The following is an 11,429-nucleotide window of genomic DNA, read 5'->3' on the forward strand; positions in this document are numbered from 1 at the left end:
AAGGAGGTGGGATGGCAGGAAGGACTGCCATCCTGCTCTCAAATCTCTGCCCTAACCCCCTCCCTTCCTCTTGAAGGTGACTCCTGCCTGCTGGGCCTCTTACTACAGAAATAGCCCTTTCCCTGAAGAATCAACCTAGATCTTTGCCTTTCTTTTTCTTTCTTTCTTGTTAAAATGAGAACAGAAAATTTAGGCCTTTACAACTTCTCCCACCCACCCCATGCCTGCCTGAGCCCTACCCCTCAAAATCCTGGATCTCAGCCTGACCCTAGCCCAGGGAGATGACCTAGGGGTCAGGAGAGGATGGAGGGGGGTCACTGGGGTTTGAGCCTATTATGGGGTGGAAGAGGTGAGAAAGCCTCACATTCTTGATGGCTCTCAAATTTAGACTTTTGATGCTCTGTCCAAATAAAGGTTACATGAGAGCCATAAAGAGAGGTGTTAAAAAAAAAGCTTTTAACATTAGAAATATAGCACAAAGCAGATCAGTGGACAAGGAAGGGGAAGAGAAGATTACAACGGGAACAAGGAAGTTTTGAGAGTGACTGCAATGTTCATTATCTTGATTGTGGAAGAGTGTACATATGTTAAACTTATCAAATCATACACTACAAATATGTACAGCAATATCAATTATACCTCACACATCTGGTTTTCAAATACCACACATTTTCTACACACGTTTTCCACTTCTTTATTTTTAATTTATGGAGAATCTCAAAAAATAGAAGTGGCCTTGGCAGGGAAGGAATGTTGAAGGGGAACCGTGATGATGCCTAGTCAGGGTGGCCATTCTCCTGCCTCAGGTCTGCCCTACACCCCTCACCCCAGTTCCATCCAGTGTATATGAAGGTGTGTATGTACATATGAGGGGATCTGGGATGAGCTGTGGCTCTCCGGCTGCTTCCTCAGTGTAGGAGTCAAGCCAGCCTGGGAGCCTGGGGTTCCTCTGTGGCTGGTTGGTCAGCCAGTAGTCAGGAACTGGTGACTCCTGTGGGAGGGGCTGGACCCAGGCTTTGCCCAGGAGATGGTGGCTGTTGTGGATTCTTCTGCCCCCTGCAGGTTGTACTGGGCATTGCAGGACAAGTCAGTCAGTCCAGAGAGAGGCCCGCCAGGCCCTCAGCATATTGCACATAGTCAAAGTCAGGCACAGTGAAGGGCACGCGGGACCACTTCTTGGCCCGGACTCGCCCTTGTGGTGTCTCCAGCAGCATACTCCCAACTTTGAGCACTGGCAGCTTCACTGACTTGTAGATTATCTGCAGACCCCAGGCCTGTGGGGAGAGGAGAGAGATGGCCAGGGCTGAGTCTCTGTCCTCAGCTTCTTTTCTCCAGCTGGGGTCCACGCATGCTGGGCCTGTGTCTCCCACCTCAGCCTGAGACACTGTGGTCTCCCTACCATAGTTGGGGAGCTCCCCAGATTGGGAGGTCCTGGGGCAGGGTGGTCTCCTCCCTCCCAGTAAGGGCACCTGATAGCAGAGACTGGGCCCCCTCTCTCAGACTGAGGACTTCTCAAGACTAGAGCGAGGGCCACGGCCCCAGCACTTACCTCCCCGCAGTTCCGGCAGCTAATGGCACCCCCGGGCCTCCAGTCCTTGAAACTTCTGTTGATGTCCACAGGCTGCTTTGAGATGTTGTAGTAGATCCTGGAAAGGAATGGGGGTGGCCACAGCCCTCACAGACCCCACTTCCCACCCCAACCCCAGGTCTCATGCCCTCCTGCCTGCAGAACCTCCTCCTGGGCCTTGGGCCTTTCTGCCTGTCAAGAGGCACAGAGACTTCCCAGGGCTGGGAAACCCTGTCTTCCTTATGCTCTGCCTATGCTGCCTCCCTGGCATCCTCTTCTGCCCAAGTTCAGGCCTCAGCACCTGGATGATTTTAACAGTCTCCCAACAGCTCTCCCTGACCCATCCTTCCATCCCATTCCATCCTTCTTCTCAACCCCATGTCATCCTGCCACCCACCATCAGAGTGATCCTCTAAAAATGTACATCTGACCCTGCCATGCCCTTGCTCAAAAATCCCTCCCAGACTCCTCACTGCCTACAGGACAAAGGCTAAACTTTCAGGTCCAACCTTCAAGGTCCTCCACGGGCCAGTCTGTGTTCCTCCAGAATCTCTTCCTTCGCCACCTCTTCCACTTATGTCAATCACAATTACTCCCATTGCATCGCCCTAACCTCCACACACACTCCAACCCAGTGCCTTTTTCAAGGTAAGATGTGGTAGAAATGCTACCTCCTCAAGAAACTGTGATCTGTGGCCTGGCACACAGCAGGTGCCTAATAAATAATGAGTGGATGGAGGATAGGGGAAGGTCACCCTCTAAGGTAGAAGACAAGGGGATGGCTTGGGGACAATTAGCCCCCTTCATGTCTTCAAAGTTGGAGAAGGAAATGGCAACCCACTCCAGCGTTCTTGCCTGGAGAATGCCATGGATGGAGAAGCCTGGTAGGCTGCAGTCCATGGGGTCGCACAGAGTCGGACACGACTGAAGTGACTTAGCATAGCATAGCATTAGCATGTCTTCAAAGTAGGTAGGACCAAGGGGCCAGTTTGTGGCCTCTCAGCATTTGGCATCCTGAATTCCAGCTCTTGCTCGACCACACAGTGGCTGTAGGGACTCGGGCAAGTCACTTAGCTTCTCTGGGCCTCTGTTTCCTCACCTGTAAAATGGGGTAATAAGACCTGTCTAATCAGACTATTGTGAAAATGCGTACTTGGTAGTTGTTAAAATGCTCTTTAGCCTCCCAAACTCTCAAAGCACTGTCTGGATGGGAGGGATTCTTCATCCCCCATTATGCCCCTTCCTCTTTCCCCTCTTCCCATCCCGACATCCCCTTCCACAATTCTCACGAGAAGTTGGGGTTCACATTGACGTGGTGGGTACCCTCCACCTTCCGTAGGTCACTCCCGTAGCCCACGGACACCATGCAGTTGATGCAGAGGAGCTGCACCTGCTCCGCCAGGAACTTGCGCTGCCGACTCTCTCGCTGGGCTGCCTGGACTGCCCGCTTGACCAACGCTGCCCGCTGCAGATCCCGGATCTGAGATGGGAGTGGACACTGGGCATGGCTGAGACCGGAGAGACCTGACCCCAGGAATGCTTTCAGGGGGCAAAGGGTTCCCAAAGACCTCAGATCATCAGCAGCCAGAAGGGACTTCTTCAACCATTCCTGGAGCTGTTAGAAGCAGCTCTGTGGCAAAAAATATGGGGGTGGGGACAACTATGGGAGGGAAGCAAGCTTTCTTGCTGAATATTTACCCCTACTTTGGAGGATTTTCTGCAAAGCGGCTTCACTTAATCTAACATGTGCTTAATCGCTCAGTTGTGTCCAACTCTTTGTGACCTCATGGACTGTAGCCCACCAGGGTCCTCTGTCCATGGGTATTCTCCAGGCAAGAATACTGGAGTGGGTTGCCATGCCCTCCTCCAGGGGATCTTCCCAACCCAGGAATTGAACCAGGGTCTCCTGTATTGCAGGCGATTCTTTACTAGCTGAGCTACCAGGGAATCTAACATGGGACATCATGAATAACTGCAGGGAGATCCAACCAGTCCATTCTGAAGGAGATCAGCCCTGGGATTTCTTTGGAAGGAATGATGCTAAAGCTGAAACTCCAGTACTTTGGCCACCTCATGTGAAGAGTTGACTCATTGGAAAAGACTCTGATGCTGGGAGGGATTGGGGGCAGGAGGAGAAGGGGACAAAAGAGGATGAGATGGCTGGATGGCATCACTGACTCGATGGACGTGAGTTTGAGTGAACTCCGGGAGTTGATGATGGACAGGGAGGCCTGGCGTGCTGCGATTCATGGGGTCGCAAAGAGTCGGACATGACTGAGCGACGGGACTGAACTGAACAGAATAAACGGGGACCATCCTGAACAAGCCTGGATATTGGTGACCCTACCTCAGGGGAACTCATTTCAGTCCTGGTTCTGGGCTTATTTTGTGGATGTGTCTATTTGTTTCCCCCTTTCTAGTTCCAGAAGGGAGTCCCCTGCTGACTCAGACAATAAAGAATCTGCCTGTAATGCAGGAGACCTGGGTCAGGAGGATCCCCTGGAGAAGGGAAAGGCTATCCACTCCAGTGTTCTTGCCTGGAGAACATCATGCACAGAGATGTCTGGCGGACTACAGTCGATAGGGTCACAAGAATCGGACACAACTGGGCAACTACACTCCCACGCTCCACTACACTGGTTCCAGAAGGGCTGTAAGGCGGCTCTCACAGATAGACGGAGTATTTGGTGATAAGGGTAAATTCAAAGCCCTGGATAAGGCCTGCTCCCAAGGCATTTTGGAGAACAGCCACTGCCTTCCCTGGCAGCCCTACCCCCAGCCTCCAGCCTCTACCTTTCCCAGGTGGGCCAGGTTAGCCCCCAGAGGAAGGGGGACCCAGGGAGTGTATGTGTGAGTAGTCAGAGACCTTCCAGGCAGAGCGCCCTCAGCCTCTTTCCCCTCAGGGTACTCAGGCTGCCCACAAACCTTGGCCTGGTACTTGGCCTGGTCCATCGCCTGCACAGCAGCCACTGCCCGTTTCATCAGCGTTTCCAGAGCCTCATTCGTCAGCTCCCGCTGCAGCTCCCGACTGCCTTGGGCTGCCACAAATGAGTATACGCTTTGGCTGGCCCGGGCCCGGCCCCTTGCCTGGGGAAAGAGAAAACAGAGGAACCTAAGTGGGGCTGGGGTCCCACACACAGCATCCTTTGAGGGCTGGTTGGGGGAGGGCTGCTTTGAGCACCTGGACCATGGAGATCTCATTGGTCAGGAGCCCATAGCGCACCACCACATTGCACTGGGGGATGTCCAGCCCCTCCTCTGCCACACTTGTGGCCACCAGGAGGTTCAGGGTACCAGTCCGGAACTTCTGGATTACTTCTTGCTGGTCCCGCTGGGATGGTGGGGTGGGGGAAGAGAAAGAAGATGGTAAATGATGTAGGTTCAGTCCAACCATCCTGCTAGCTCAGCCTCTCCTGGTTTGGCCCTTTTACTCACAACTTTGGTCCCTTTCCTGAGGAACTTTGAATTCCCACTTCGATCTTCAAGTACCCTCCAGGATCTTGCTCATCTTCCCAGGTAACCATCTAAACTCTGTCTCCCTTCAGTTCAGTCACTCAGTCATGTCCAACTTTTTGCCACCCCATGGACTGCAGCACGCCAGGCCTCCCTGTCCATCACCAACTCCCAGAGCTTGCTCAAACTCATGTCCATTGAGTCAGTGATGCCATCCAACCATCTCATTCTCTGTTGTCTCCCACCTTCTCCCACCTGCAGTCTTTCCCAGCATCAGTGTCTTTGCAAATGAGTCAGTTCTTCACATCAGGTGGCCACAGTATTGGAGTTTCAGCTTCAACATCAGTCCTTCCAATGAATATTCAGGACTGATTTCCTTTAGGATGGACCATCTCCCTTAGGAGTCCCCAAAGGTCCCTGCCCCTCTACTCTAGGAGCTCTCAGGACCTATTCTTTTCATGCAAGGGATCCCAGGCCCCTGACTCTCTGTTCTGAGGACATCACTCGCCTGTCCCCATAGATTCCCCAAGCCTCTGCATCTCTTCCCCCAGAGACCTCCAGACTTGGGGAACCTTCAGCACTAGGGAACTCAGGGTCTCTGTCTCTGCCCCAGCTCTCTGCCCTCCCCCTAGAGATAATCAGTCCCCCATTGCTCGGTGAAGACTCTGTCCCCTTCTTTTCTCCTCTAGGGAACTCCCCCACCCTCAGCTCCTCCCCTATGTGAACAAAGGATTCTGCACTGTAAGCCCCTAACCCAAGAGCCCACACCTGTGTCATCTGGATCATCTGAGTCTTCTGGCTGTTGTTCCCAGCCCCAGTCAACACCTGGGGCCGGATGTCCACTGTCTGCAGGCCTGGCTGCTGCTGGAGCCACAGCAGGAGGGAGTGAGCGCTCTGGCGGGTTCGGGTGAAGATGATGCCCCGGGGGCTGTCAGGGCTCCTGAACTGCCTCTGCAGGATCGCTTCCAGCACCTCCAGTTTCGGGTTCTCCGGGCCGCTAGTTGCCAGACGGGCCAGCTCATTCTTGTGGTCTGCCAGAAAAGCCCAAAACAGAGGCCTGGAGGTGGGCAAGGCATGGCTAGGGTGGGGGATTCATAGGGATAACATTACAGGAGTATGGGGTCGGGTGGGGAGGGGTGCCTGAGGATATATGAAAAAGTGAAAGTGAAGTCGCTCAGTTGTGTCCGACTCTTTGCGACCCCATGGATGGTAACCTACTAGGCTCCGCGGTCCATGGGATTTTCCAGGCAAGAATTCTAGAGTGGGCTGCCATTTCCTTCTCCAGGGGATCTTCCCAACGCAGGGATTGAACCCGGGTCTCCTGCATTGCAGACAGACGCTTTACTGTCTGAGCCACTAAGGAAGCCCTGAGGATATATGCTCCTGCCTAATTCCCCTGAACAGCACCAAAAGCACATTTAAGGATACCCTCTGCCTGCCCTGGTGGCTGCCCTGATGGCTCAGACAGTAAAGAATCTGCCTGCAATGCAGGCGACCCAGGTTCGATCCATGGGTCAGGAAGATCCCCTGAGGAAGGGAATGGCAACCTACTCCAGTATTCTTGCCTGGAGAATCCTATGGACAAAGGAGCCTGGCGGGCTACAGTCCATGGGGTCGCAAAGAGTTGGACACGACACTACAGAGCGACCACGCTCAGTAACCAATCTGGAGTCTCAGCAGAACCGGGGCTGGCCTCCAGCTCAGTTCTTTCCTCGTCACCCTGGCTTCTCTCTGCCTGCCCAGGCTTGAGGGCTGCCAGCCTTACATCAGGGGCTTACAGTGCAGAATCCTTTGTTCACATACCTCATCCAGCACCCCTCTTCAGCCCAGCTACCCAGATGCCCCTGGATCTTTTCATGCTAATCTTTGCTCCCTGGGATTGACTCAACCTCAGGTCTTTTCAGAAGGATCCTTGCCTTCCAGCTTGTGCTGCGGCCTCGTCTAGTCTTACATTTTGCCCTCTGACCACCTCACTTTCCCAGTTTAAAGGTACCACACATCCCAAACTTTCAAGGACAGTTCCCAATTAAATGGTTTTTAAAAAAAATATTTGTCATAAACATGAATTAGTTTTTACACCCACTCAAACCTTCACAAACGAGGGCATATTACCTTTTATCATATCCTCGACCTTGGCTTTGGGTTAGAAAATTAGGGCCCCGGTACCCTCATTAGCTTCCCTGGTGGCTCAAACGGTAAAGTGTCTGCCTGTACTGCGGGAGACCCAGGTTCGATTCCTAGGTTGGGAAGATCCGCTGGAGAAGGAAATGGCAATCCACTCCAGCACTCTTGCCTGGAAAATCCCATGGATGGAGGAGCCTGATAGGCTGCAGTCCATGGGGTCGCAAAGAGTCGGACACGACTGAGCAACTTCACTTTCACTTTCACCCTCATTAGCACTTCTCCCACCCATGGTGGGACCTGTGCCCTGACTGGCCTCTGACCTCTAGTTCAGCTGCGAGCCTCACCATCAAACAGCGCCAGCAGCCAGCGCTCGGCATGCAGGATCTGGGTCTTAGTGGTGCGCTCCCTGTTGTAGAAATCCCGCAGCGTGTTGAGGGCATCCACCGCGCGGACCGTGTCGTGGATCAGCAGCGCGTCGTTGTACCGACGCAGATGAAGCGCGTACACCCGCTGCTCCAGGAGCCCAGCCTCAGCCGCTGCAGGAGGGTTGGGTGCATAGGATCTGAGTGGCCACGCCCCTCCAGGGTCAACGTCCGCCTAGACTCCACCCCCCGAAAGGCTCCGCCCAGGCTGGCCCCACCCCGGATCGCCCCACCTCCCAGCCCTCCCCTAGGGCGCCCCCCTCACCATCCTGGCTCAGTTCCACCACTTGCTGCTCATAGGTCTGCGTCCCGAAGTCCCGTCTCAACTTGGGCATCTCCAGGTGATCGTGGATTTGGTCCATGAGCTTCTTCAGCATGTCCCCAAAGGGGTCCTGGGCGAGAAGAGTGAGGGTATGAGGGGATTTCCAAACACACAGAGGGAATGGGCACCTAGTGGGGAAGCTGATCTCTGGGTGAAGCTGCATTGCTACTGCCGGCATATCAGAGCTGGAGAGGAGCCAGCCCCAGAGGGAGGCCGGCTGGAGTGTGGAGGAGTCCTGGTTGGAGGCAGGAGTCACGGTCCTGCAGCCCGCTCCTGCTCTGTCTGTACCCCTGACCTCTGGCTTGAGCACAGTCATGTCTGTCTAGTCCTGTCCAGCCCCATCAGAGCAGACACCAGACAGTGTCTGCACTGCATGAGCGAGCTTGGAACAGCCTCAGGACAAAGCGCCCACCGGCTTTACAGTTTGCAGACTGTGCCCAGGGTGTTGAGAGATTCCCCCACGGTGGCATCTGAGTCTAAACAAACAGCAGGCTGAGGACATGGGCTGTATCTGCCCCATTTCATGGAAAGGAGAAATGGAGGTTGAGACAAAAGCAAATAACCTGGAACCATATAGCTGGTGAGGGTGGAGTCAGAGCTCAACCCCAGGTGCCCTAACTTGACACCAGACCCCACCCCCGGCCCCGGCCTTCCCTCCACGTACCTGGGTGCGCCTGTGGCAGAGGTCATACTGTTTGCAGGGCTGGTGGCTGTGCTCCTGCAGCTGGGGGGAATGGTCCTTGGGTGACATGATGCACCATGTGTCCAGGTTGGCACAGAGCTGGGGCAACAGAGAGGGGTTCATTGGAATGGGCGGGGGGGGGGGGTTGTGGGGACAATGGGCAGAGCTTTGGGGCAGGGTGGGCTGAGGCAGGGCCATCAGGAATGGGGATTCATGTATTCAACCAATATCTTGTGGACTGCCATGGTGGTCCAGTGATTAAGAACGCACTAGCCAATGCAACGTACTTGGGTTCCATCCCTGGTCCGGGAAGACTCCACATGTCTCAGGGCAACTGAACCCTTGCACCACAACTACTCAGCCTGCGCTCTAGAGCCCAAGAGCCACAACTACTGAACCCACGAACCTAGAGCCTGTGCCCTGCAAAAAGAGAAGCCACTGCAATGAGAAGTCAGAATACCACACTAAGAGTTGCCCCCACTCTCTGCATCAGGAGGAAGCCTGTGCACAGCAAGGAAGACCCAATGCAGCCAAAAATAAATAAGTACATTTTAAAAACAAAACAACAACAAAAACAAATAGCTATTGCCCCTGCTGTACGCCCAGTGCTGTTCTAGTTCCTGGGGATATAGAGCTTCTTACACTGGACTTGGGGAGACAGATGATAAACAAGTAAAGAGTAACAGAATGAGGGTATTTCAAGTCGTGTTAACTAGCTCTGAAAAAAATCAAATTGGTATGGAACAGTGCAGTGATGATCAGGGAAAACTCTGAAGAGGTGACATTTAAGCTGTTCCCTGAACGATGAGAAAGAACCGACAGGTGAAATCCAGGATAAAGACACTCAGGGCAGACGAAGTGGCAGATGCCAAAGGTCCTGAGATGAGGACACGCCTGACATGCTCACGATACAGAAAGAAGGTCAGAATAGTGGGAGTTGGGCGGGGGCGGCAGGGAGAAGAAGGTGCAGGAAATGAAGGTGGGAGGTAGGCAGGGTTCGAACATGAGGGACTTTATAAGCCAGAGTGGACTTGGGAGATTATTCTAAGCGTGAGGCTAGCACTTAGGTGGGGAAGGGGCCCCAACCCTCCCCGCCAGGGGCAGCCTGGGGAGAGCTGATGGGCATGGTTTAGGGCAGGGTGGATGGGTCACAGGGGCCAAGCTGACCTGCAGGACGTGGTCAATGGCCCCCTCGAGCGTGGAGGCACCGCCAGTGCCTGGGGAGGCGGTGAGACCCAGCACCTGCGGCAGCGGCCGGGTCCTCTGGAGTTTAAGCTCCAGGTATTGGCTCAGGATGATGTTGTAGACGGTGTCTTTGTGCGTGTGGTGACACTCATCCACCACCAGCAGCGAGAAGGCTGGGGGCGCACAAGGGAAGGTTATGACCTGAGTTTGCACAGCCCTTCTTCCCATAAGCTTTGTTTCACGCAGTCCTCACAGCTCATCTGAGAATCCCTCCCCCCTCCACAGCCTGCACCTGGATCCAAGAGAACGGGCCAGGTGGGGACAATTTACCTCCATCTTACAGATTAGTAAACTAAGGCTCAGCTGGGGCGAGCGACCTGCCCGGGATCCTGCACTCTAGCTAGATCTGTTTCTACTGGGGTGTATGCTGGGGTTTGATGAATGGGGAATTCCTCATTCTATAAAGTGTTCCTTTACTACAATAGGAGCCCTGGGGTTCCCGAGGCAGGGTGCCTCGGGCGCACCCTCTCCCCCCGCCCACAGCGCTCACCATTGAGCTCCACATGCTCCTCCTCTTCCGGGCTGGCCAGTGCCTTCTGCAGCAGCTCAGCCGTGCAGATGAGCAGGTCGTGCCTCCGGGCCACGTGGCCAAAGCCAGCTCGTGGCCCCATGTCCCCGCTCAGGGTTGTGATGGTCCAGCGTCTTTCCAGCATGCGGCTGAACTCCTCACAATGCTGGGTCACCAGGTGCACCTGGGGGTGGAGAGTGAGACGGGAAAGGAAGCTAGATGAGGGTCTGGGGGATGGGGGTGGAGCCAGGTGAACCCCTCGGCACATAGCTGGCTTCTGGAGTGGGTGAAGAGACAGGGAAACTGAGATAGTCACAGCCACTTTGGAGTTCTGGAGGCTCCTGAGAGGTTACCTGAGGAATTGAGAAACCACAGTGTGGGGAGGGCAGGACACTCACCCTGTTGACCAATACAACCACCTTGGCTCCGTCCACGGTCTCTAAATGCCTCCTGGCCACATAAGCAGCTGCCCTGGTCTTCCCAGAGCCCGTGGGCAGCCATATGATGATATTCTTCCCCTCCAGGGCGGGCATGATCACCTCCCACTGGTAGGGTCGCAGCTCCATTCTGGAAATGGCAGGGAGCTCAGACCCGAAGATCCTTTTGGCTCCCTCCCAGGCCCAGCCCCTGTCAGAGCCACTCCCCCTTCCTGGCTAGCTCCATCTGGTTTGGGGAGCTCCTAGTGCAGGGCGGAGGGCGGGGGGGTGAGGTAGGGTGGGTGGGAACTCCTTCCCACTTGAGGGAGAAGGGGGCAGGGCAACGTTGGGACCTACCCGGAACCTGAGGGGGGTAGGAGCAAACCAAGCCAGCCCCGGCTATGCTGACAGGGTCTGTCTCGGCTGCAGCTTTGCCCGCTCAGCCCAAATGCTGCTGGGCTCTGCAGAGAAGGAAATGGAAACTGAAACTGAGGGGAGGAGCCAGCCCAGCAAAGATCAACCTAGGAATCTCCCTGCCACGCCCTTCAGAAAAATAAATCCTGTGCTTCTGGGGGCCGGGGGTTGGGGGGTGGTGCGGGGTGAGAGTGGGCAGTGAGGGGAAGAGAAATGCTGCTGACCACATGGGACAGCAGCCTGGGTCCTGCTCAGCCCCTCCCCCAGAAGCAGCCA

The 11,429-nt window shown here is 54.8% G+C and overlaps 1 protein-coding gene across 3 annotated transcripts; it reads right to left on the reverse strand.

The window, feature by feature from the left end:
- Positions 1–674: 674 nt before the first annotated feature.
- On the reverse strand, positions 675–11,218 carry DHX58 (DExH-box helicase 58). 3 transcript variants are annotated; one of them, XM_027518355.1, is made up of 13 exons: positions 11,097–11,218; positions 10,722–10,890; positions 10,306–10,507; positions 9,738–9,928; positions 8,553–8,669; positions 7,832–7,958; positions 7,489–7,680; positions 5,789–6,051; positions 4,749–4,898; positions 4,493–4,654; positions 2,857–3,047; positions 1,550–1,646; positions 675–1,274 (listed from the first exon to the last, which is right to left on the reverse strand). In XM_027518355.1, exons 2-13 carry the CDS (start codon positions 10,887–10,889, stop codon positions 1,092–1,094), a joined length of 2,043 nt encoding a protein of 680 aa, XP_027374156.1. In that variant the 5' UTR covers position 10,890; positions 11,097–11,218; the 3' UTR covers positions 675–1,091. The 3 variants fall into 3 exon arrangements, with proteins under 3 accessions (XP_027374156.1, XP_027374158.1, XP_027374159.1); XM_027518357.1 differs by lacking the exon at positions 11,097–11,218 and having other exon boundaries at positions 2,958–3,047; positions 10,722–10,966; XM_027518358.1 differs by lacking the exons at positions 675–1,274; positions 1,550–1,646; positions 11,097–11,218 and adding an exon at positions 1,653–2,666 and having other exon boundaries at positions 2,958–3,047; positions 10,722–10,967.
- Between the last annotated feature and the right edge of the window lie 211 nt (positions 11,219–11,429).

The sequence above is a fragment of the Bos indicus x Bos taurus genome, chromosome 19 (assembly GCF_003369695.1).
Source record: "Bos indicus x Bos taurus breed Angus x Brahman F1 hybrid chromosome 19, Bos_hybrid_MaternalHap_v2.0, whole genome shotgun sequence".
In the NCBI taxonomy this organism is placed as follows: domain Eukaryota; kingdom Metazoa; phylum Chordata; class Mammalia; order Artiodactyla; family Bovidae; genus Bos; species Bos indicus x Bos taurus.